The sequence below is a fragment of the Magnolia sinica genome, chromosome 1 (assembly GCF_029962835.1).
Source record: "Magnolia sinica isolate HGM2019 chromosome 1, MsV1, whole genome shotgun sequence".
Classification (NCBI taxonomy): Eukaryota; Viridiplantae; Streptophyta; class Magnoliopsida; order Magnoliales; family Magnoliaceae; genus Magnolia; species Magnolia sinica.
Genome location: NC_080573.1, coordinates 136,422,750 through 136,450,222, shown reverse-complemented (window position 1 = coordinate 136,450,222; position 27,473 = coordinate 136,422,750). Strand labels below are relative to the sequence as shown.

The 27,473-nt window shown below is 41.9% G+C and overlaps 1 protein-coding gene across 2 annotated transcripts; it reads left to right on the top strand.

The window, feature by feature from the left end:
- The first annotated feature begins 20,854 nt into the window (after positions 1 to 20,854).
- LOC131219572 (protein NRT1/ PTR FAMILY 7.2-like) lies at positions 20,855 to 26,471 on the top strand. Of its 2 annotated transcripts, none has more exons than XM_058214804.1 (6): positions 20,855 to 21,027; positions 22,235 to 22,281; positions 22,384 to 22,516; positions 23,324 to 23,541; positions 24,057 to 24,619; positions 25,303 to 26,471. In XM_058214804.1, the coding sequence occupies exons 2-6, from the start codon at positions 22,246 to 22,248 to the stop codon at positions 26,159 to 26,161; spliced, it is 1,809 nt and encodes a 602-aa protein (XP_058070787.1). In that variant the 5' UTR covers positions 20,855 to 21,027; positions 22,235 to 22,245; the 3' UTR covers positions 26,162 to 26,471. The 2 variants fall into 2 exon arrangements, with proteins under 2 accessions (XP_058070787.1, XP_058070778.1); XM_058214795.1 differs by having other exon boundaries at positions 20,855 to 21,039.
- Positions 26,472 to 27,473: the final 1,002 nt, after the last annotated feature.

Here is a 27,473-nt window from a genome sequence, read left to right as displayed (position 1 = left end):
GTAAAGAGGGTTCTCAGCATAGATATTCATAGAGACAGGAAGAAGAGCAGACTTTGGTTATTACAGGCAGAATACCTTAAAAATGTGCTGATCAAGTATGAGATAGACCAGACAAAGCCAATGAGCATTCTCCACGCGGCTCACTTTAAGCTTTCCTTATAAAAATGTCCTAAATCAAATGAGAAAAAGCAGGTTATGTCTCATGTACCTTATTCGAATGCGGTTGACAGTTTAATGTATGTCATGGTCCATATGAGACCAGATATTTCACAGATAGTCAGTGTTATGAGTAGATACATGCCAAACCCGACAAGCAACATTGGGAAGCGGTGAAATAGATATTTCGATACATTCGAGGTCCAAAGACTACGTCTTAACTTTTGAGAAAACATGAGCAAAGTTAGTAGGGTATGTGGATTTAGACTACGTAGACAGTGTGGATTCTAAAAAGTCAATTTTAGGATATTCATTTGTACTAGTGGGTGGAGCAATTAGTTGGATGTCGAAGTTTCAATCTGTGGTGACACTTTCCACGACCGAAGCAGAATATATGGCAGTGACGGAAGTTTTAAGGAAGGTGTTTGGTTAAGAGGCATGATAAATCAGTTGAGACTTCAGCAAGAGGCCGTGCCGATTAATTGTGATAACGAGAGCGCTATTAATTTGACTAAAAATTCTGTTTATCACTCTTGTATTAAACACATTAATATTTGTCACCATTTTATTCGACACGTGCTTGAGGAAGGAGGTGTAACTCTGGAGAAGATTCACATTAGCGTGAATCCAGTAGACATGCTCACCAAGGTTGTTCCTATATAGAAGTTCAAGTTCTGTGCAACTTCTTTGGGCTTGACAATGACGTAAAAGAAAGACGGAGTATACACGAGAAACATTGATGAAGCTATGATGTGAGGTAGAGATAAGAGAAGAGGACAATGAGCTACACGTTTGAAGATTAAAGACATGGTGGAGATTGTTGTATTTGATGTCTTAAATCTAATCAGATTCTGCGCAGATTTTTCGCACAACTGCGAAAGTGTGGGATTTATTTCTGATTTCATTTATGATTCTTTCCGATTTTGTTTGGGGTTCTTGCTAAAGCTATGTATATGGGTGTAAACAGGATTAAGAGGTATTATTATTCTAAGGGATTTTAAGGCTTTCTAAAGGTGTTATAAGGTTTCTAAGAGGGTGTAGCAGGTGTAAGATTCAAGCTTGTTTGAATCGGGTAAGTTTTTTCTCTTTGTAATTTCTGCTTTTATAGTGAAGATCTGTCGTTTTGTGCCGTGGTTTTTTTCCGAAAGGGTTTTCCACGTTAAATCTTTGTATTCTTTTGTGTTTTCTTGGTGCTCTTGGATTGCTGTCTTAGATCCATCTCTGTGTGATTTTGCAGTCCAAAACCCAACATATCTGTCCACCAAATTACGACAACAACACACCCTGTAATCTAATTACCTATAATCAAATTCCTAGTTAGAAACTTTATAGGCATCCACACAATCCCTAAAGTGTTTTTGTGGTCTAAGTCAGACTATAGTTGTTGGATCTTGTGTCAAGTTTGTTGATATAACAGACAAAGAGCCGAAGCAGTTAGAATTATTTAAGATTTAAAGATTCGAGATTATAAACTTTTCATTAATGACCCACAAAATAATAGGTAGAGAGATGGTCTACTTTAAAAGGAGAAGACTTGAATGATCAAAGGTTATTACTTTCCAATGTGAAAATTATTTTCATTAAGCTATCATGAGGCCATTCATTAAATGGTTTGGAACGTCGAAAAGTGACCTTGACTCAACGACCAATTTTCATCGATCTACCTTCTTTGCATAAGAATACATGGGGAAAAATAGATTGAGCATTGCTCTTCTTCTTCTTATTATTATTATTATTTTTTAAACACACACACACACACTCACACACACCACATGGGTACTTAGACCTATGACCTCAGTGGTGAAACACATAGTGTCTACCACTAAGCCATGAGTAGGGACACAGATTGACCATCCTCGATTTTAAATTGATGAAATGTTTGGTGGGGAGTTGATGCACAACAAGGAAAAAGGAGGTTATAAGCTCCTCTCTCTTGTACACTTTGTGTGTAGCCACATATTGGGTCCCTAGCGTATAAACTAACAAAATATACTATAATATAATTTGATCATGGGATTTATCCCAAGAATCTTCATTTGCAATAATAATAAAATTTTAGAATATAACAAAATATATAAACGGTGGACATCATGCTTGCACACAATGTGCATGAAGGAAATGTTTGTAATGCCAATATATTGATGTTGATATCTTAAACCAATGAATCTCTTCTTGATCTATCCTAGTACTATTGAATCAAGATAACCCAATGTTTAAACTTATGGTAGGTTTCAAAGAAGACGTATGCCATCCACACAAGTAGACCACACATGAAGACAATATAAGAGGATGGTGTGGATTTCCATTCTCCCAGACTTTTTCTTTTTCCTCACACTCACACCTCCCATGGAGTGGGGACATCTAGGGCTAGCTCTTCGTTTCCTCTAGGATATAATCATATAAATGAGGAGGCCCTAGGGTTTCGAGGGTGCACCTAGTATAGTGTTTTGCTATCCCATGGATTTCGGTGTAACTTACTATGAAGGAAGCTCGTCAATCCGTCTCATTCATACGTACATTCATGATTCAATTCCTCCATTGCCATGATGTATCCACTAATGATCATATCCCATGGCAATTAGAAGTGGACCATCAAATCTGGACTATCAAGCTATCATCAAGTGTGATTAAAGTAGTTTTAATGTTTAAAACAAAATACTTCAACAATTAAAACAAAAAACTTCAACGTTTAAAAACATTTGAAAATCCCATTAAAACATTTAAAGTGCTAGGCTTGGTGAAAAAATCACTTGATGGTTCCAGATTAAAGCCATAAATATGTTCCTAGGCAAACAAGTGGATCCCTTATTGGCTTGTGCGAGAATCAACGACTCTTGATGGAAGTACTCAGTTACATCCGCTTTATTAACCCTTACATGAACCTCGTAGGAAAGCCAAAGCTAACCAGTTAAGATTGTGATCCTTGCGTGTCTTTAGGTCCAAGGATCAAACCATCTTATGACCACAATCCAAGCTAATGAGCCCTAAACGCTTGACTTGATTTCGATCCACCAATGTGAGTGACCAAATGTTCAAACTTGAATTTTTTTTTTTTTTTAATTTTACACGGCACACTCACACTCTTGTGCAGGGTAAGGTAAGACATACATCGACACCAAATCAGCTTCTGATGGTGGAGACTTCATCCTGCCCCAAATCAATCCCTTCACACAAGATGACCATACTTCTCATCAATTGATGTCCATGGGTGTATCATACGCACTTGTGATGGTCATAATTTAATAGGGTACTGAGATTCATAGACCACAACTTTCCCATGTCAATGACTATTATGTCCAATATCAATTCCTAATAACTATTAGAGGAATCACTCCTTAATAAACCAACTGAATGAGAGCAATAATAAATCTGTCTAAGACACTACGTATGCAATGTAGGACCCATTGCCACCATAATCAATGACTAAGATCTGTCCAATTACATCCATGTAGCTAATGGATAAGGGAAATGTATGACACATTGTCACTGTAACCAGTGACTGAGATCCGTCCAATTACATCCATGTAGCTAATGGATAAGGGAAATGTATGACACATTGTCACCGTAACCAGTGACTGAGATCCGTCCAATTACATCCATGTGGCTAATGGATAAGGGTATGAATGATTTTCTAGGGCACTAACTCCAACACCACGCACTTTCCCGGCATCTCTCCTTCCTATTCCCTTTGGTCCTACTCTCTAGCATAAATAGTGGGAGGTAAAAGCAGTGGTCCCATAATTCCTAGCCCTAGCCTCTAACTGAGGTGAAATGGCCCTGGCTAATTCACTTGTTAGGTGAGCCACGAAGGTTAATGATTCAGACCTTCAGTTGTCCATTGACTTCAATGGCGGGGCTTACCTAATTAAGCAATCAACATGATTTTGGCACCGTGACCTATATTTTGCAAGGCTAGTATGCGGTACACAAAATAGGCATAAATTATCCTAGGGCCAAGATTCCAATTAGGCCCATCTGATCCGGTCCATTCATCAACTCTTTGGGCTAGACACACCAGGATCTAGGCCGGAATCTCAAGCGAGGCCTAGCCCCTTGGGATAAGTCTAAGAACCCAAGGCCAGCCCCTAAACGGCCCTCCGTCTCTGCCAGGCCCATTAATACCTCTAGCTAAGAGCTCCCTTCTGCCGTTCAGTTGGAGGGAAACTGTGGATCAGGACCAGCGTACGGTCCGATCCGCTGATGAGAAATGTGAGTTTACGTTTCTGGTACTAGCCTCGTCTGTCATACGAGAATGGGATCACGTTCGAAGATATCAGCCGTTCATCAGGTGAGATCCACCTTGCGGATACTCTGGGTCAACGGGCCTGGCAATACTTGTTCGGCCTATGAAAGATGGAGCCCATTTAAAAGCCATTTATTTATCAGACCAGAAATGTAGACCCAAACATGATTGATTGGCCTGGCCTGGGACCCAAAATCCTTTTAAAACGGCCTGCAGTTGTATTCGGCCAGCCCAGTAGAAGCTGATAGTGAACAACCAGGGTTGCAATAAACAGAGTTTGGCCCAACCACTTAAGGACCAGGCCCAAGCCGGGTCCATGGGTGCTTGCCTAATGTGACCTGAAAACTGATAAAATCTCTACTTCTCACTTGAACGGTCCTAATCTATCCTTTGGTCAACCAAGAACACATGTGCAAAGAAATAGACAGAGAGGAATGAAACCAACGGTGTACATTCAGTATTCAGGATGCACGAGTTGCCTGATTGAGGAATGAAATGGCATATTTTTTGGATTCTACAGGTATATGTTTTTGGAATGATATACACATCTGGTGGGCACTGATGTAGATAAGCCACAGGCATTTAACTGTCCGGTTACATGAGTCTTACATATTAAAGGTGGACCATTTTTTTATCATCTCTTTGACCTGTCTATGTAGATCAATGATCGGTCAACTGTGATGATCTAATTGGTGCAATATTGGATCAAGACCATCCATGGTTGCACCAACTGGATGGTCGGTCCAGATCATGTTAGTACGCGCAATGGAAGGAATTGGCTATCTGAGTAAACAGGCTGATTGTAGGCCAGGTCATCATCCTCGCAGGCAGACCCATACGATGTATCTCTCTGATCTTCCGTCCTCCACCTTAGCCCAATCAATGGGCCTAAAGGTCCCAATTCCAACCCAGACCAGTCAGACAGCTCATTTCCTCCTTAGATCATTGAGCAACGGGTCACCTGCAGAACTGGACTTGGTAGATTGCACCAGGCACCGAAAATAAGCCTAGGTCGAAATGGAAATTTGAGACTGTCCACGAGCTAGCTTCAGGCCCATTTGCTCCGCCCAAGCCCAGCCTATTTTTTGGGGGCCAATGCCTTTGATAGCCCCGCATCTGGGCTCACCTGGGCCTCTATAGATTGGACCCAAAGTAAGGCTCAGGCCTCCCCCATTCGCAATTCAAAATAGTTCAAAGTCTCCTAAGCCTATTATGGTATCTATCAGTGCCGTTGATGTGGTGGCCCAGTTTTCAAAATCTCACATACTGGAGAATCCTGGCCATTGCTTCTCTTCTGCTTTAGAACTCAGTATAACAGTACCTACGAGTTACGACTCATTCATGACTCGGCTGAGTCTGATACGACTTAGACGAGTCGCAAACCATACAAACAAGACCCACAATCTTTAAACTAGAACCATACCTAACCTGTTAGGCTGGGTTTAGGCACCCATTGGACACACCGGGACCACCGACGCCCTTAGCCAGAACTTAAATGCGAAACACTGTTTTAATTCCACGTGCATGCATTCATAGGCACACGTGACTAAGTGGAACATCTGTTCCATCAAGTGGGGTACCCTGTTCAAATCTAATGGCCTAAAGTCAGGCTATTTCAGACCTCGCGTGGGCTACAGTGTGCCAAGCAATTGGACTTAGGGTAACATGTTTCAACAGTAAGTTTTTGTCGTACGTTGGGGTCACATGAATATCAGATATCCCACACGTGTTTATCTTGATTTACTGCGTGTGGATGAGCAGGGCTCCTCACGCGTGTGAAAGGCGAGTTGGACCAAGTCGGGCATGTTTTGATTTTGATTTTGTTTTTTTTTTTTTACACACACAACCCACGCCCAACCACGCATTCAGGCCGTGGGGCACTCGAACCCCAGACCTTGAGTTGAAACTGCTGGAGTCTACTAACGGGGCAAGGATAAAGACCCGTATTTTGATTATTTTCAATGCTGACTCGTTGTTGTTTAATCCGACCGGACTCGACCGAGTCCGAGTTGACTCAGACGAGCCAGCAATCCATCATGCGTATCAATCTATCAAATATCAGTTTGATCTAAAACTTCTGTTGCCCCAAGAATTTTTTCAACGATATACGGTCAATTCATATTGTTTCCTATGATGTGGTCCACTTAAGGTTTTTGATGTGCTTAATTTTTAGGCTCAATATATAAAATTATCTGATAAAATGGATGGACGGAGTGGATAAAAATCATAAATCACAGTGGGCCCCATCGAGTTTACTCAGTATACAATCAGCTTCCTTTGAAAGTGGTGGGGATGCGACCACTTACATGTGGCTCACATGTATGATTATCCAGGTCATCCAAATTTTGGGACACAATTTTGATGGAGCACAGCTCTGAAATTACATGGATCTGACAATCCTAGCCATCCAATTGATGGGTTTTAAATAGATGGTTAAAAGCAATAATCAACGGTTCAAATTCAGTAAGAAAATGGAGTTGGTTAATATCATGTTTTCTGATTGATTTTTGGGTCATGCTCCACTCACAAATAGATCAGCTATTTGGATGGTCTGGATTTTGACATGCATTTGCCATGTGTGGCATGATGAGCCACCAGTTGTTGCTGTGGTGTGGGGTCAATGAAGAAAGAATATAGCTGGAGGAGCTGGGGCCCAGCCCCCGTGATGCATGTGTGCTTACATCCAGACCTTCCATCTATTTTGAAAGCTTATTTTAGGGCATGATTCTAAAAAATAAGCAAATCCAAATCTTGGACCATACCACAGGAAATAATAGTGACTGGATCCCCACCGTTAAAAAAAAATTCATGAGGCCACCGCAAATGTTGACTGAATTCCTACGGTTGAAAACTACTTAGGAAATTAACCTACTATTTGTGTTTTCCCTTTATTTCAAGTATATGTGACCTTACGAACATGTTGGATGGTAAATCACCATCATGGAGGGCCCTAAAAAGGTTCGACGGTGGGATGCGGATTGCGTCCTACCTCCGCCGATCTCTAGCCATGATCAAGCAGTTCTGTGGGCAGGCCCACCGTGGTGTATCTGTTTATCTATGCCATCCATTTATGATCATTTTAAGGTATATGCGCAAAAATGAAGCACATCCAATGCTCAAGTGGACCGCATAAAAGATAACTCTTATATTTAATGCTTTGTTTATTTAATGCAATCCAAGCTTATTATTTGGTGTGGTTTACTTGAGCGTTGGATTTGTTTTATTTTTGTATACGTACCTTAAAATTATAAAAGAGAAGAGATGGACGGCATAGATAAACAGATACATCCGAGATGAACTCGTTGAGTTGGCCACTCGCTGCTGGACGGTGCTCTGTGAGTCCCACCATGATGTATGTGTTTCATCCACGCCGTCCATCCATTTTTCCAGCTCATTTTAGAGAATAAACCAGAAAATGAGGTAGATCCAATTCTCGGGTGGACCCCAATACAAGAAAACAGTGTTGATTGAATGCCCATCATTAAAAACTGCGTAGGGCCTTGTGTGATGTTTATTTGCCATCCAGACCTAGATGATATAAAAACACAAATATCGGCTTGATTTAAGACTTTTGTGGTCCCCAAAAAATTTTCAATGGTGGGTGTTCAATCACCACTGTCTCTTGAGGTGTGGTCCTCCTGAGAATCGTATCTGCCTCATTTTTGGGGTCACTCCTTAACATAAGTTGGAAACATGGATGAAGCACATGGAACATGGTGGGCTCCACAGAGCACCGTCCAGTAGCGACTACTTCGCTACAGGCAGTATCGCCATGCAATCCGCGTCCCACGAGGAATCATGGGATCGGCCTAAATGTGTAAAAAAAGCATATTAATTAGATCATCTTGACCATCGGCTCAATAGTTTTGAGCAACCTGTTTACACGCAAAATCGGGGCCAGTGCAACGATACTAATACAATCTTTAGATTCATCAGATTTCCTGGCTGATACCCATTGAGAGGGTGGGGTCCACCGAGGTTATGATAAATTCCAATCACTAACCATCATACTCAGGCACGAGAGGTTCCAGCAACAGTTGCTACAGGGAGCCCGTGCAACAAAAACCTCTGTGGGCTCATAGTGACGTGTCCGATATCGACTAGGTCCATTCGCACCAGCTCATGTTAAGACGTAAGGAGGCGGATCCCGTGGAACCTGTGGCACAACGTAGCCCAAGCTCTACGAGGCATCATGATGTATGTGTTTTATCTACACCGTTCATCCATTTTGCCCACTCATTTTAGGACATGATCTAAAAATAATTATGCAAATCCAAAGCTCAGGTAAATCACACTACAGAAAACAGTGGGAATTGCCCAATGTAAGTATACTGTGATGTTTTATTTGCCATCCAACTTATGCAGACCTAAATGATGGTTGAAACACAAATATAAACTTAATACAAAACTTTTGTAGCCCCTAAGTCTTCAACAGTGGCCATTCAATCTCCACTAATTTATGTGGTGTGGCCCACTCGAACTTAGGATTTACAAAATAGCTCATTCTCTATAAATAAATGGGTGGCATGGATAAAACACATACATCATAGTGGAGCCCACATAGCTTGGGCTACATCATGCCACAGATATCCTTGTGGAGAGAGGGGCCAAAAATCAGGCTAATACAAAACTAAAGTGGACCACACTACAAGGAACGGTGGGGATGGGGATGGGGATGTCCAGAGGAAGCAGTAAGCTATAGCTTACTAAGTAAACTCTGTGGGGCCCATTAAGATGTATCTATCTTATTCATGCGATCCATCCATTTTACTAGCTCATTTTAAGCTGAAGCTCACAATCGAAGCACATAGAAAACACAAGAGTACAACATCACAAAAAGCAGTGTGTATTCAACGCTTATCATTGAAAATTTCTTGCTACTGATGCTTGTCCATTCGCAGATGTCAATTTTTATTTTCCACTCTTCCTTGTCCATGCGATGTTATAAACAGGTTGGACGACAAATAAACATTACCGTAGGTCAGGAAGGTTTCAACTTTGCACGTCATTATTCCATTGTTTCACGTGATCTGGTTGACTTGAGCTTTGGATATGCTTTAAGCTCATACCATAAGATGATCCAAAAAAATAGATTAGCACTGTGGATAACACATACATCCATGATAGCCATAGGCCCTACAGAGATTACGTGCAGCCATCTGCTTTTCATTATGGAAACCTTCCTAAGGGCCCACCACTGTGTTTATATGCCACCCAGCACGCCTATAAGAGTAGTTACACATGGAAGAAGGGTCAAACCAAATATCAGCCTGGTACAAAACTTAGGTGGGCCCTAAGAAGGTTTCACAAGGGTTGGTCATCATCCCTTCTGTTCCCATGGTGTGGCCCATTTGAGTTCTACATCGGCCTGATTGTTAGCCTTACGCCCTAAAATCATCTGCAGAAAATGATGGACGGAGTGGATGTCATACACAATCAGGTGGGCACTACAGAATTTTTTGTTGGACGGGATCACTACAGCAATTACCGTGAAAGATTCGCTTCCGGCATGAAGGAGGTTAGGCCGGGAGACGTTTTCGAAAGTGGCCCGAGTGACAGCTACTTTTTCTTCTTTGTCGTGTCCGCAGGTGGGCCGGTGAAATGAGGGCCAGCGCGACTTCTTGCGAAAAGAGGTCCGAGAGCTACTGTAGTTTGGTAGGACTGTGGGAGACGGCTATATGTGCAAGACAGCTTATATCTCTGATAAGGCCAATGAAAAGGACATTATTCACGTTCGATAAGTAGTCGGACACAGTGTAATAGGGCCCTGTCCTTATCATATATATATATTTTTGAGTTGGAGGCTTTGTACGATTTACTCGGGTTTTCATTTCTTAAAAGTGGGTCCTTGGTTCTGTAATCCAGGCCGTTGGTCTATTGCCTGCTTATGGAGCATGCCTCAAAAGTCTTTATAAATTGGAGATCCTGGCTGCTGGGAGAGAAATTGGATTGCATACTGAGCTACGCTTTTATCCTACTGAGTAAACTTTGTTGGGCCCACCACGAATGTTTGCTATTATTCCACACCATCCATCCATTTTTCCCGCTCATTTTAGGAGTTGAATTCGATATCAAAGCATATCCAAAGCTCAAGTGGACCACACCATAGGAAGCAGTGGGAGTACTGATTTCCATAGTGGAAACTTTCCTAAAGCCTACAGTGATGTTACCTGTTCATAAGTTTAGATCTACCTCATATATTCTATAGTCATCTAAAATGTGTTGACAAAATAGACGGGCAGGGAATAAAAAACATGCATTATGGTGGACCCATAGAGCACTTACTAACATCAAGTAACTGCATTAATGGAGGGTCACTATGGGATCTCAGCTAGCTCCCGAGGGCACAGATTCCAGCAAAGCCTTTTCAGAAGCTAGGTGGGGCCTACTGTGATGTTTGTAAGATATTCATCCTGTCCATTCATTCTTCGAGCTCATGTTAGGACATGCAGTAAAAAATCAGGTGTATTGAAAACTCAAGTGGGCCACAATAGGAGAAACAATGGGGACTAAATAACCATTATTTAAAAATCAAGGGTATACATCTAACTCTTAAGTGTTTTCTTTGATGTGGCTCACCTGAATCACAAGTTAATCTGATTTTTTAATTTTAGGGCTAAATTAGGATCATAAAATTTAACTAGAGTAGCTTTCGCTTACTCATCATGGTGGGCTCTATTGAAAGTCAAATCTGAGTTCCTCTCCAAATGTACAATAGATTATTGGGAAAGTAACCTGTGATTTTGGTGGGCCATACCAAAGGAAACATATGGGAGGATTTTATATGGCCCATGCATCATGATACTCTCATAATGTACAATAGATTATTAGGAGAGTAGCCTGTGATTCTAATGGTCCATACCAAATGAAAAAATGGAAAAGTATATGTGATTCTGATGGGTCATACCAAAGGAAAGAACCGGGAGGATTTTTACATCAACCACTAGATTTCACACAATAATTTAGCATCCATCCCAACAATCATATCTATCCATGATTCACATGGGCCATATTAATGGAAATAGGTTGGGCATTGCCTGTCCTGTGCCTTGCTTCCAATTATGTAGTCCAAATCATAAATGAAGCTTATTTTTAGACCCTTATGTGTTGTCCAATCGGGGAACGAAAATCATATCATACCTTTTGGATAAAGATTACGTGACCCAAGGCTAGCTTACCATGGAGCCCACCTTGATAAATGTATTATGTATCCACATCGTCCAACCGCTTTTCCACATCATTTAAGACATTATCTCAAATATGAAGCAGATCCAATTATCAGGTGAATCATACCACAAGAAAGAGTGGTGAATGGCCATTAACGGGACACAAAGTACAAAGTTTTAAATGAAGTTGATATTTGTTTTTTTTTCTTCGTCAAGGCTTATGTGACCTTATCAACAAATTGGATGGCAAATAAGGACTATGGAAACATTAATGGGTCATTTGGATGCTTGTAAATTTATTAAGTTGTAATCTAATTACATATGTAAAGTTTTTATATGCGGTTCTGTTTGGTTTTAAGTGCTTTGATAGCTTGAAATATGTTTACCGCCTCCATTTAAGTATTCACTGATAATAGAGCTTGTAGTAGTGATAAATTTTTGAAAAATAATTGACATATAAAATTTTTATGTAAAATCTATTATTGGGATAAGCCTAAATCAATAAAGCTTGATTTTTATAGTAAACAAATTATTTAGTGGCTTATAGAAGTGGGCCCATTAATTCAAATAAAACACTGATTTTTGATAACATCCTAACATACAAGAAGTTTCAACTATAGCACTGGTAATAGAAAGGGAGAGGGAGAAAGGTTTGTCTTCTTTTTCATATTCTTCTTTCATCTAAGGTCTTTGTAATCATTAAAAGATGATCCACAACTCTCATTGCTTTGAAAATTTTCAAAAATTATACATGTTGCATGAAATCTCTCAAGCTAGCTACCATATAAAGAATGACCTTTTCTCATTTTTCAAATTAAAGCTAAAAACTGTAATCAAATTACAGCTTATAATATAATTACTGGCATATATACCCATCCAAACGATCCGTTTAATCTGATTACCCGTAAATAGATTCCTATTTAACTACTTTACAAGTATCCAAACAACCCTTGACGTGGGCCCTAAAAAGTTTTGAATGGCAAAGTATTCAACCGTCCCTGTTTCCTAGAATATAGTCCACCCGAGATTTAGATCTTCTTTATTTTTGAGTTCATGACTTAAAATGGTCCAAAAAAATGCACATTCACTATAGATATAGTATACATACATCACGGTGGGTCCCACAATAATGGCCACACCTTCTTGGGTGAGACTGGGTTATCACCTAATCCGCTCCCTTTTGAAAGACGTAATTAGTTTTTTTTTTTTTTTCTTTTATTTATAAAATTTGATGCTGGACCCAACTTGACACATGTGTTTTATATCCACATTGTCGATTTATTTTTTCAAGTTCATTTGATATATTATCTTAGATATGAAGCAAATCAAATAATTAGGTGGACCATATCATAGGAAACGGTGGTGGTTGACCATTAATGAACCAAAAAAGTTTTGGATCAAGTTGATATTTGTTTTTTCAGGCTTAGGTCACCTTATCAACCGATTGGATGTCAATTAAGCCCTATAGAAACATTAATATGCGTCCTAAAATGTTTTTAGTGGCAGGGGTTCAATTGCCACCATGGTCCACCTGATGATCATGCCCTGAAATAGTATGAAAAAAAATAGTAGACACATAATACATACACCAAGGTGGGCCCCACGGTGAAGGGGGCACCGTCTTGGGTGAGGCTGGGTGTCACCGAATCCACTCCCTTTTTGAAAGAGGTAATTATTATTAAGAAAAAATAGCACTTTAGGCTAGTCCATTATTAGAAAAAATTAGCACAATAGACAAGTCCATACTATACTTCCACTCGAAAAGTAATCTAATTTGATAATTTAAGTTTTTTCCGGTCGAATGATAAAAAGTAGATGATATGTCGGGTGTATATACTTACAAAAAAAAGGTACCCTTATTATTATTATTCCTTTTTCCGGGTAAATTTCAGGTTGGAAGGGCCGGAATCGCAGATGCATATGTGATTCTACACAATTCAGAGGAACCCTTATTTTAAGGTACATATAAACTAACAGCCTGTTAAATAACTCCTGTGGGCTAAAACAATGGGAACCATGTAAAAGTGCTCCTTAAACATCTAAGTCCAGTCGGTGTGGCCCACATAAACCTATGATTGGCACACTATCCCCATTGTTCCACTTTTGTGGCGCACATAAGCATTGGATCTGATCGAATATTGTTCCAAGAATCTAGAATAAAGGACAGAACCTGATGTACGGAGTGGATTGGATACTATGGTGTTATAGAGGATTCCTGTCCTCTGGCAGCAGAAGGGTAGTTATTTTCAAGATGGACAGTCAGTAAATCACGGCAGAAATTGATTTTAACTGTGGTGTGGTAAATATGGTAGAACTGGAATATGTTACATCCCTCTCTCTACCATACACTTCTCAGTGGGATGTATCAATCTCGACTGCACATCTAGTTGGTCACACTATGGATGGATGGCATCAAATCTATCAGAAAATCCAGTCCATTAAATTTCTACACGTTTCCCTCTTGAGTTTCAACATCTGTCTGAAGATCTGTTTGAAGGCCATTAATTTGACAGCAAAATTACTGCAACTAGTGTGGTTTCAGAACCGTTTTACATGCAGAACCGAAACCGCCGATGGATAGGCCCGAATCATAGATCCTGGAGCCACGTGTACGGTGGAGAGACCGTCTTACCCTTTTCGAATTCTACCTAACCCACCGCTTTCAACTGAAGTGGTGGGACGAATCAGTTACTTCTCCCGGTCAAAACGAAACTGGTTGCGTGACTCTCGCAGGACTTTCGCTGACGTGGACTGAAAGACTTCATGTGTGTGAGATCCAATCCGTTCATCCGACGTGTCACCTTGTACCTGTACAAAAACATAAAAGTTATGCTGATTCAACACTCAGGTAGGCTACCCCATTTAAAATAGTTGAGATGGTAATTCCTGCCATTAAAATCGTCTAAATTATGTGTGGGACCCACTACTGTGAATTTAGAAGTTTTAGGCATGATTTTACACCGTTATCCATGGTGTGGCCCATCTAAACGTTTAAATTGAATTGATTTTTAGAATCCACCTGATAGTAGACTCGGTGGATCTGATGCATGTTTACCCCATGTAGCGCTCGCAGTTACGCAAGTCATGCAGGCCGTACGCGTGCCTTACGCCAGTCTGGCCACATCCAGTTAAAAATTGCTCCCGGCGCGTTGGATATTTAACTGGGGGATGCTCGTGCTACACGTGTGGTAGTGTAGATCATGCGTGATAGAACTGCGATGGACGGGGACCATGGATCGATACACATGCCCCCCACATAATGAGGAGACTAGCATGCCGACGTGTCTTTTGTTGCCACGCGTGAGAGGCCAGTACTCGCACGGCCCCGGCCCCACCCAAGACGGTGCAGCCGTTGACGTGGGGACTACCTTGATGTATATATTCTCATCCACACCGTTCATCCGTTTTTCCGGATCATTTTAGGCTCCGAGCCTAAAAGTGAAGCAGATCCAAAACTCAGGTGAACCACACCATATGAAACAGGGGTGACTGAACGCTCTACCATTAAAAACTTCCTAAGCCCACCGTAATGTTTCGGTAGAGTTTATATGCCATCCAACCTGCTGATGAGGTCAAATAAAACTGTACGGAGGGAAAAACAAATATCAGATTAATAAAAAAAAAAGGCCCATTAATAGACATTCACCGCTGTTTCCTATAGAATGGTCCAACTGAGATATGGATCTACTTTTTTTTGGGTTCTTACTTTAAAATATTCTGAAAAAACGGATGAACGGTGTGGATATAGAATACATACATCACCGTGGGCCCCACGTTAGGGGACGTGTCGTCTTGGGTCAATATGGGGCCACAGCTAATCCGCTCCCCCAAAATATGGAAATAACAGGTGTCAGCCGGTAGCCGGAGGCTTCTGAAACTCTGTTCAAAAGTATGTTTGCGTGACCCCATTCCCAAGTATAAAAATCTCTACCCAGGGAATTCAGAATCAGAATTTACAGGCGAATTTCTCCAGCCACATCTGACCCACATCCCTCACGTAAATGACAACAGGTTTCCCGTGTTTTTGTCGTTTTGTGGCTGGTGGAGATACAACGAGGCCGTGGCCACGTGATAGTGGGGAAACGCTCTCCTCGCCTTCACCGGAATCCGGCGGCTTTGGGGATTACGACGCGTCTTTCTCATCAGTCACCAAACCTCGTAAAAAGGTACGTATGGCAGTTTTAGACGCATGCTGAGGCAGAGACTCTCGAATGGGGTCTACCCACAGCGGGGCCCACCCGGAAACCATATCTCCACTGTACATAAAAGGATCGGCCCCATATATATAAAAAAAAAAAACTCAGACATGCCACCCAATGAAAAACTTTAGTGTGGCCCACCTGCGTTTTAGATATCTGATGATGGGGTAGGAGGAAAGAGAACCACCATTGTGGCGCCACATGCAGACGTAGTTGGCAATCCATCTTGTGGTGTGGCCTGCCTGGGTATTAGATCTGACTGATATTTGGATCCATGATAATCAAAATCTCACCTGATGGACGATGGATCGGGTTGATTTTACATGCACAACATGGTAGGCCCCAGAGAGATTGGGTGTTTTACAACCTCGTTAAAAAGAACGCCGATTGCGTTCTAGCTACCTTGCTCATCTCAGGATTGGAACGGGGCACCATGATGTATGGATTTTATCCACACCATCCATCGCTTTTGCCTTATTACTTTAGTGTATAAGCAAAAAAAATGAGGCAGATCCAAGGCTAAGTGAGTAGCGGTGATAGTGACACCCACAGTTAAAACCTTCCTAAGGCCCACACATCACGGTGGCCCCCGAGAGCTCCTTCTGGAGCTGGGCGGGGTAGGACGCAATCTGGGTCCCATAAAAAGGATGTAGATTGGCTTCTACTGGTGCTTTATGGGCCCACCATGGTTTATGTGTTATATGCATGCCATTCATCCATTTTTCCAAATTATTTTAGTGCATGATCTCAAAAAGGAGGCATATCTAAATCTCAGGTAAACCCCACCCTACAAAAACATGAGAACTCCACCGCCATTTAAAGCTTCTTTGAGCCACAAAAGGTTTTGTATCAAGCTTGTATTTGTGTTTTCGGTGCATCCAGACCTGTGTGACCTTATCAACAGGTTGGATGGCAAATAAACATTACAATAGCTTCATTGAGCCGCAGAAGGTTTTGTATCAAGCTTGTATTTGTGTTTTCGGTGCATCCAGACCTGTGTGACCTTATCAACAGGTTGGATGGCAAATTATAAACATTACAATAGGTGTTAGGAAGTTTTTAGTAGTGGGCGTTCAATCATCACTGTTATCATGTCTTCTTGTCAAGATGGGCCCAGAGAGCACTGTCCAGTAGCGACCGGCTGGGCAATACGCGGGCACGGCATTGGTGGATCCAGGATTCACTGAGGTGGTTGGGATCCCTGACTTTAGGGTTCACAATGATGCATGTTCCTTAAATCCATACCGTCCAACCATTTTGACAGCTCATTCTACGGTATGATCCAAAAATTGAAGCTGACCCAATTCATAGGTAGATCACACCATCGGAAACAGTCATGATTGAATCCCCACTGTTAAAAACTTCATGAATTCTGCCGGAATGTTTATTTGCCATGAATTCCGCCAGAATGTTTATTTGCCATCCAACCTGTTGATAAGGTCTCAAAGACCTGGATGAAGAAACCACACAAATATAATCATGTTCCAAAGCTTTCGTGGCTTACAAGAAGTTTTTAACGATCAATTACCACTGTTTCCTACACTATAGTCCATCTGAGATTTGGATCTGCTTTATTTTTTTGGATCATACCCTAGAATAAGCTTTCAATACGGATGGATAGTATTGATGTAGTCACGTACATCAAGGTGATCCCCACAGTCAGCGGTGCTACCCACCTAGCTGCGCCCGCTACAAGGGTATAGGTGTCAACGTGACGGGCTTGGTGTACGTATCGGCCCGGATTTTGAACTGTCTCAGTCCGGACGTCAGGTAGGGCCGATTCAAAATTCGTATTTTCAGGACCGAGCCCGGCCCATTGACACCGCTAAATACCCCTACACATAGAACAGGTGTTGTACAGTATTCAGGTCCGTTTGGACGAATATAGAAACTAGACTAGGGATACTCTTCCACTCCGGTCTACCAGCGGTGGGACCCACTCTAAAGAGGATTTTACGTCGTTGGTCTTTAATGTGTGATATGGAGATCTGACGGTTGGCCTTCTGTTTAAATCACATGATAAGCGGACGATCACGCCGTTGTTGTAACGAGCACCCAGCGAGGCAGATCTGTCTCCCACGTGATAATTCAGGGGCAGCATCAGTTATTTCTCCAAAAATGGGCAATATAATGTAATGATGATTTCTATGCCGACACGGCCATACGAGGCAGTTCATGCACCTGCTACCTTATTTCCTCCGTGCAAAGGGCATCAGGTCGTGGCAGTTGATCACGTGGATCTCACCATGTAGATCCGGTGATACGGAAATCAGTCCGGTCTACTCTTACGGCGCACCAAATGGCAAAAATAGAGCGATTCGTTGAGGGGAAAAAAAACGTAGCCAATATTTTTCGTCCGTCCATTTCTTTTGTGATTGTGGACTTCCTGCTCATCTGACCAATCCTGATTTTCATTTCAAAGCGTTAAATATGAGGAGCTTCATGATGGACGGACTGGATCTCATGCTTGACACTGGCACATGTGACGTATATATTTGATATGACTCTTACACGCTGTGGGCTTAAAAATGATCCACTGAGGTGTGGTGGCATTTATCCCTACGAATGGTGATATGTTCTGTCACGTTTTACGGTTACTTTTCATTGATCCAAACCGTTCATTCGATGGCTGAACGTGGATATATGATAAGGTAAAAAATAAGATTGAAACATTTTAACCCTTTGATTACTCAAAATTGAAAGATACGCTTCATAGTAAGAAAGAAAAAGGAAAATGATCAAAGGTTTAAAACACTCCAATTCACAATATCTCCATCCAAGGTGAGGCCCATCACATGAAAATCTTGGATCATTGAAATATGGCCAAAGATCCAAAGGCTATAGTCCCGAGCTATCCCATAGCAATACCGCGTGATGTATTTCATCTCACGTATTCGCGTGTACATGAGCTGTCTCGTACACGCGTGTGGTGCCGGCAGGAAGCGGTTTGGCTAGCTCCGAGTTGTACGAACGGTTCAAAGGAGATCAAACTTACATGGCCCCACAACAATGTATTTATTATATCCACACCGTTCATCCATTTTCGAGATCATTTTAGAGTAATTATATCCACACCACACCACGCCACGGATGGCAGCAGAGATGATGATTTTCACTGTTAAAAATTTCGTAGGGCTCACTGTAACGTTTATATTCCACCCAATTTATACATAAGGTCACAAAGACTTGGATGGACAGGAAAAATAAATTTCTTATTAATTCAAAATTTCAGTGAACCCCAAAAGGGTTTCAATGGCAGACGTGCAATCCCCCGCTGCTTTTTTTTAGTGTGGTCTACTTGATAGTTAGATCTGTCTTATTTTTAATCTCAAGCTTACAACTAGTTCGAAAAATGGATGAACGATTTGGATATAATACATACCTCATGATTCCACAGAACTTGCTGAGGTGAATACACCAACTACATAGCTAGTGTGTGGTACACCCGCGAATCCGCTTCCTTCTCGGCAAAGCTTTAATTGAGGAGTACACTTCTTTTGGTACTCCCTTCTGAAAAATGGCAGAGCGAAACACGTGTTAGATCCAAGCTGCTTTTCAGATGGACCCATTTGCTAGATGGCTTGTATAAAGTATCAGGACAGTCCGATCATTAAGTAAACCGGGCAAGTACATAGAAACTGTATATCTAAGAGAAACCCGTTCACTGGTCCAAATTCAATTCTAGTCCATGTGATCTTGAGGGTGCGACCCATCTGATGGACAGCTTGGATCTTTCATGCGTATTTCAGGTTGAAACATGTGAAACACGAATTCCTTGGTTATTAACACGATCCTGTGCTCCATCAACAAACGAGAAAAGAAGTTTGACGTGACTCAATACGGTCAAGTGGGCAGTGCCGCATTCTCACGTCCATTCAAATGCCACTAACCGTAGTTTATCCTACATTTTCTTAACAATGGGCCATGCATGGTACGGTCCACCAGTGGTATGGATGGTGATCTTCCATCTACTCTGCCACGTGGACGATAGAAGGGTGCTTCTATCATCCTTTGATAGGATGGCTAGCTCTCCTATTCTATATTCCAAAAACGGAAAATAACAAAATCGCTGAAATTCTAATCATCTCTGCTACTTGTGCATTATGCATTCTGATGCAGTTATTCAAAAATACAAAACAGACCCAAAAGAAAACTATGAAAAAAGAACAAAAAGGCTTATTCTGCTTTTGGAAGGGGTATATAAATACACTGACCTAAGCAATTCCATGAAAGAAACGACCCAGTTCGTGGCAGAAATGCTCCCCAGAAGAATCCATTCTTTATCAGCCACATATTTCTTTATTTTCCACTGCAAAAGAAATAGATCTGAAAACGACACTTTTTCTACCTTTCTTCTTTCTCTCTCTATAAATTCACCTCTGCCCATCTCTTTCTCTCATGTCAAGCTAAGCCTCTCTTCTTGTTTTTCCTTTCTGTGAGTTCTCCTCTTTTTATTTTTTCATTGTTCTAGATTTTTTATGAAACCTTTTCTTTCTTGTTTTCTACTCTATCGAGTTTGAAGGTAACCAGAAATGCCCCTGAGAGTTTTTAGATTTATGGTTGTTAGTAGACAGAATGGCCGTAGTATTTCACATGTTGAGGCATTTAATAAGTTTTTTGATAACAGTTAGACATGTTATACTTTTTTCTTATTGAAGTTATTTGATACTCTGTCTGTGTATGACACTTAATACGCAGGCACTTAGAACTTGTACAGCTTGCATATATTAACTCAAGTTAACTTGGCTAAGATGTTAAACCACCTGTTTCTAAGTTACACCCTAAAAGCCTGATGGGTTGAGCACTCTTAACCTCTGATTCATGGACACTTTTTTATTTTTATGTTTTTTGAAATAAGATTTTAGATATTTTTCATTGTAAGCGTCCAATAAATGCTTCGCAATGTAATAGTAAGATTACACAATGAAAGTAACTTCTAGTTCATGATACATTTTAAATGGGGTACCTATAATGGGACGGTTTAGTTTAAATTACTCCGTACGCGAAGTATGCAGTTTATCAATAATTTCTAACTGCATGCGCATCATCCATTTCACTGTGCCAGAGTATCAACGTATTTACTCTCTGTTTTTTTTTTTTTTTAACTTTTTTACGTAGGAGCTACGGTTCAGAATATATCAGTGGGAGCGCATTGCCAGTTGAAAAGAGCTAGGGCGATTTCGGCTGAGTGGAGATTGAAGAGGCCATTCGCAGCACACGTGGGAACCTGATAAGTGTGTGTGATATCCCTGCCATTCATCAGGTGGAGCCTACGGTGAATATTTTCTTGCCTAAATTCAACCCGGTCCACTCTTCAGTTGGGATATACGTATTTAGAGAAATGGACGGTTACTAAAATGACCAGCTGTCTATATTTAGCATACACATTTTTTCGCACCCCATGAGTGATTAAGAATGAAAACTGAGATATGGCATATTCCAGGAGGGCCCAACCTGGAAAATGGATTTGATGTAGTACACGTGTCCCAGGTTGGCACTTTTTCTCCTAATTTTTATTCTTTTCTTGGTACGACATGACCCAAGGATTGCCTGTGCCCCGGGCACAGAAAATTCCTGTAGATGAAAGCTGTGTGCGGTCCATGGAGATGCCCATGACATATCCACTCCGTCCATTAGTTTTAGACGAGCAGTAGCACAGAAATCTGAAATTCAGGCAGATCCAAAACTTCTGCGGTCCACACCATACGAAATAGCATCGATCGAACACCCACCATCGGAGACTTGGTGGGGGGCCGCTGACGTTTTGTTTCATGCTTACAGTTTATCTGAGTGGTAATATCCCTATGAACGGTTTGGATATCATACAAACATCATGGTCGGCTCCAGAATGGTTTAAACGGTGGACATTTCCATTCCCACTCTTTCGTGTAGTATGGCCCACAAGAGTTTTGGATATGCTTGTTTTTTAGACTTCAGTCCTATATTGATCATGCAAAACTGATGGACAGAATGGATTTGTCACAGCCATCTCTATGGGCCCCACACAGCTTCCGACTACAGGTTATCCCGTCCATCAATTTGACCATGCGGCGCGGACGGGGAAATCCTATCGACCAATCTCCGACCTTTCTCACTTGAACACGAACCTGAGGATTGCCAAGCGCACCCGTTTGTGCAAGCCCCACCATCCACACGCTATCACTTATGCCAACAAGGCAAACTCGTGTGACATCTAATCCGTCCATCAGGTGGGTCCGGCCAGGTAGACGATCTCTCCCTAAAATCACGCTGGTCCATCCATCAGTCGGGGTCACGTTGTTAGAAACAGGAGGAACGGCTTAGAAAACTTTGACCATTTTTTATAAAAAATCCAACCGTTGATTTGTGTTGTAGAATGTGGCCCACCTGACCATTGCACCTATTTTTCCTGCATATTTATTAGGAGATCATGCATGGTTATATTATGTATGATGATGGTCACGTGATATTTGGTCTGAATTTCTTTACAGAGGAGTATTCGATGGCAGCTTTGGAGTTGAGGGACCTTTCCTTTGAGGTAGGAGAAAATCACAGCTTCTGATCAATAGAAATTTCTATATATAACCAAAGCCTGCTTGATTTATCTGTAAATGGCATTTGAGATTTATGTTTTTATCAGGTGTTCGAATCCATTGAAATTGAAGGAAAGGCGATTGATCCTGCCCGTACAAATGATGGGTCCATTGATAGAAAAGGAAACCCAGCAATCAGAGCATGTTCTGGAGGATGGAAATCAGCTATTTTATTATTGGGTAATCCAGAATGCAAAATCTAATCAAATAACTAATATAGTACAATTGCATTAGCTTTGCTAAGCGTGTGCAGTAAAGCACGTGTACATACCACACGTCCCCGCATGGTACATACGTGTGAGATCTAATCCATGCGTCAGGTTGGTCCGACTTTGTACATGTTTTCCTAAAAATCTAATCTGGTGCTATACTGGTGGATGGATTTTAAAAATTCAGCCAAGGTTTTCACAGCCGTACATTTGTTTTGTGAACCGTGGCTCATCTGACGAGTGGATCAACTTGATTCTTGGAACAGGGTGTCAGCATAGTGTTTCCATTATGATGGATGGATTGGATCTCAAATCTACCATTCCATGATTGCACCTGTGGAGTGTCCATGAGCTTTATTGCATAACCTGCATGGGCTTCTCCTAATGTTAATATCCAATTATCCAATTACCCTTTTGTTTCGTTTCTTTCTGTCTTTTCCAGAATTAATCGCCTACAGTTGCAACATGTCCATCCTCTGCATGTATCAATTTTGTATGACATCTGAACCATGCAAGCTGTGGACCCCACCATGAAGATCACAAAATCAAGCTGGTCCACCCCCATAGAAATAATGGATAGTTGATGATCTGACTACATGTAGAGGTTTGGCCCACTTGATGAATGGATTGGCCTAACTTTTAGAGACATTTGTTGTTGATGTTGGGGCCCAAACTTTGAACGGTTCAGGCTTGCTTGAAAAAAATTTCTAAATTGTTTATTTATTTTAAAGTCAAAATTTTCTAAATAACAGTTATAAAAATATGAATTCTGGTGCAGTGAATCAGGGATTGGCAACACTAGCATTTTTCGGTGTGGGTGTGAATCTGGTATTGTTCTTGACAAGGGTGCTGCAGCAAGAGAATGCAGACGCAGCGAACACCGTCAGTAAGTGGACAGGGACCGTTTACATGTTCTCCCTTGCCGGGGCCTTCCTCAGCGATTCTTACTGGGGTCGATACATGACCTGTGCCATCTTTCAACTCATCTTCGTAGTGGTAATGTTTCCTACTCTCATACCTCAGGAGAAGCGATTGAAGGGCCTGTGCAAGATCCAGGCCGTCAATAATGTGGGGCTCACGGCCACGGCCCAAAAGTTAAGCTGCCCATCTCATCTGGTGGGCTACAGTACTTATACGTTGAATATAGACTGTTGGGTCTGGTTATCCTATGACGACCTTATCCGTTCATGTTCCGGATGGCTCGTATTCAAATATAAAGCTCATGATTATCAATAATCATGATAATAAGATCATGGCTTCTATATGGTATAAGCTGTGAGAACATGAATGGTTTGTTGGCATGAGCATGTATACGTGAACGTGCCATCCAATGAATGGCCCAGATGGATCATACAGGTGAAAAGGAGGCCCCACAGTGGCCATTGTTTTCACACGTGTGGCCTCATCTCGATGAATTGACTGGGGTCGTGGGCCCCACCTAATGAGTTGCATGACTAGGATGTCCATTAGATAGGCAAGCTTGTTAACATGAATTACTTGTCTCTAATCAGGGATTAGTGCTCTTATCACTATCATCATGGCTCTTCTTGCTAAAGCCGGCTGGCTGCGGAGACGGAGAGTTAGATTGCACGCCGGTATCGACCATCGGGATCGCCATCTTCTACCTATCTATTTACCTTATTGCCTTTGGAAATGGAGGATACCAGCCGACCATAGCGACGTTCGGCGCAGACCAGTTTGACGAGACGGACCCCACAGAAAGACGGTCCAAAACAGCATTCTTCAGCTATTTCTACCTGGCTCTCAACTTGGGTTCTCTCTTCTCCAACACCATCTTGGTCTACTTCGAGGATACCGGCAAGTGGTTGATCGGATTCTGGACGGCGGCAGGGTCCGCCTCACTGGCCCTTCTCCTCTTCCGACTAGGCACACCCGGGTACCGGCACTTCAGGCCGAGCGGCAACCCGTTGACACGTGTCGCTCAGGTATTCGTAGCGGCCTCTAGGAAGTGGGACAGGAAGGTCCCGGACGGTGGAGAGAAGCTCTATGAGCTGGAAGGAACAGAGTCTGCAATTGCAGGGAGTAGGAAGATGGTCCACAGCAATGAGTTTCTGTAAGTACTTATTCACAGTGTTTTAGTGATTTTAGAACGAAATTGTCTGCGGGACCACTGGTCCTCAAAGTCCTCCATCATACTTGTAGCCCGCAGTCATTAATTGGAACCGTTCATCCTTTATCACCCACTATGGATGTTCCACTCTGAGAAAAGCTTACTGATTGGATAAACCAGTGGGTCCCTCCATGACCCACAAAGATATACTTAAAGGGTTCAATCCTACGGGTAAATTTCCTTTAATTGGATGGACAGGATCGTCTGGTTGGTAGAATTTTAGCAAAGTGGGGCATCTAGAGGGCAGTCACAAAGCAGGTTCTGACTTTTGACTCAACAGATATACTGTAGTTAGGGCTGTACACGAGCCAAGCTAGCTGGAAAAGTTCACTCGGCGAGCAATCTTCATGCAAGCCAGCTCACTTTGAAAAGGAGCTGAGTTCGATCATAGTAAATCTTGACTTGACTTGACTTGAACTCGGCCCGGCTGGGCTCGACTGGAATATATATATATAGTTAAAACTTAAACCTTGTCAAACTCGAAATGTGAAAATTTTAAAGAGTTCCCACGCACAAATCACAGGTGGACCTCACAGCTCGAACGTACGATAGTTTCCATAGGTTTGAAGGTATGTCATCATTCCACACACTTACGGTATGAATTTTGGCTTATATTATTTGGGCAGGTACTTGGACAAGGCAGCAACGATAACAAGGGAAGACTTATGTGCCGAAATCATAAACACAGATCCATGGAGGTTATGCACAGTGACTCAAGTAGAAGAGGTGAAACGTGTCCTGAAAATGCTACCTATATGGTTATGTACCATCATCTACTCTGTGGTCTTCACCCAAATGGCCTCTCTTTTCGTTGAGCAAGGCGCCACCATGGACACCAACATGGCCCACTTCCACATCCCACCTGCCAGCATGTCTGCCTTCGACATCCTCAGCGTCGCCGCATTCATCTTCTTCTACCGTCGCATCATTGTCCCAGTTGCTGCCCGGTTCTCAGGCAACCCCAAAGGGCTCACCGAGCTCCAACGAATGGGCATCGGCTTAGTGATCTCCATGTTGGCCATGTTGGCCGCTGGGACTGTCGAGTTGGAGCGGCTTAAGAGGGTCGCCTCACCATCCGAGCGGAGCTCCTTGAGCATCTTATGGCAAATCCCCCAATACGTGCTGATCGGCGCATCTGAGGTTTTTATGTATGTGGGCCAGTTGGAATTCTTCAATGGGCAGGCACCCGATGGGATCAAGAGCTTCGGGAGCTCGCTTTGCATGGCGTCCATCTCACTAGGCAATTACGTCAGTTGCTTGATCGTTAGCATTGTTATGAGCATTACTACTAGGGATAATAGCCCAGGTTGGATCCCGGAAAACCTTAACGTTGGTCACTTGGATCGGTTCTACTTCTTGCTAGCGGGCCTTGCCGCAGTCGATCTTGTGGTCTACATTGCATGTGCTAAGTGGTACAAGTATGTTGAATTCGAGAACGTGGGCGCCGAGAAAGAAAACGATGTAGATATGGTTAGAAAGGTCTGATTAGAGGATTACAAATGGATAATCTGTTGCATGGAGTGTTTTAGGGAATTAAGGCTGGGAGGGATGGCTATATGTTTTACTATGTAGAAGTAGAAGTTTTTATTTTTACTGAATTAAGTCAAGTATCTGAAGTTAGGGCCATTGGTAGGGTGGATCGGCTGAAAAGAATGCATGTGGCTGATTCCATTTAATTTGGGTAGGGCTGAGAGGACGATGATACTTAATTAAGGGTAAGTATTTTTTTTTTCCAAGTATTTCTCATCGGTTTGTAAGTCAAGGCTTTATCAGGTTTGAAATAAAGCGCACTCTCCCCTGGGGGAAAATGCATTGTTTTAGCTATGGGATTTTGACCGTATTGAACTCAAAGTTTGGGCAAATTATCTAGAAAGCTATGATGTTCCAAATTTCTCAAAAGTGGCCTTCTGACAAGCTTTTGAAAATTCTTTGGACCAAAATGCCCTTATCCTTGTTTCAATAGTTGTACAGTTTTTCAGGAAATAAAAAGTTATGTCGTATTTAATGCCAATAAAGTGATGTATACGGAACCTTTATGGGCAAGGACCAAAGTCGTGGGGCTCACATTAATGTATGTGTATAATCCATGCCACCCATCCTTTTTGCCGTGTCATATTAGGGCTAGGGCCCAAATATCAGCTTGATCCAGAGCTCATGTGTAAGGCCCGTATCCTAGACCGTACCGTTCCGTAAGCCTCCGTGGTCCTCCCGGTCGAGTTTCAGCGACCTATGATCTGTTATCGGCGTTTGCGAGCGATCCTGAGTCGTGTCCTATATATTAGAGTCGGCTCGACCCGAGACGGTACCTTTGCGACCCCGCCGTTGTCGCGGTTCCGATATGCGTCTCGTGCACCAAGGCGATACTTGAGCTAGGAGATATGGACCCGCGTTCAGTTCAAGGAAAAATACTGCGCATTGTAAATACCGAAGAAATTTCTATAACACATCACCTCAATCCATCAATCAAGTACACATCACACCCCATCTGATGTAGAACGTGTCACAAAGATATTCCTAGCATAGTTGAGCCAAAAGGAGGTGGACCATAAATTGACCGTAACTTTTGATCCGGGTATCGTTATGGGGCACACAACCTATCAATCTTTACTGAAATGAGCCATCCGAGGTGAACCGACCCACATAGTGGGTCGCATCTGTCTGTTTCGTCAAAAAACATGCGCTTTCAGCTTAAAAATGAATTTTTAGAAAATTTTTACTATTTTTAGTAATTTTGTTTTTTTAATATTTTTAGAGTATTAGATTTTCTTTCCTTTTAGAAATAAATTTTAGTTGTATT

Coding starts and splice junctions, on each gene's coding strand:
- LOC131219572 (XM_058214804.1), top strand. CDS start 22,246: ATGGCAGCTTTGGAGTTGAGGGACCTTTCCTTTGAG. Junction 22,282..22,383: donor TGAGGGACCTTTCCTTTGAG/GTAGGAGAAAAT, acceptor TGTTTTTATCAG/GTGTTCGAATCCATTGAAAT. Junction 22,517..23,323: donor ATCAGCTATTTTATTATTGG/GTAATCCAGAAT, acceptor ATTCTGGTGCAG/TGAATCAGGGATTGGCAACA.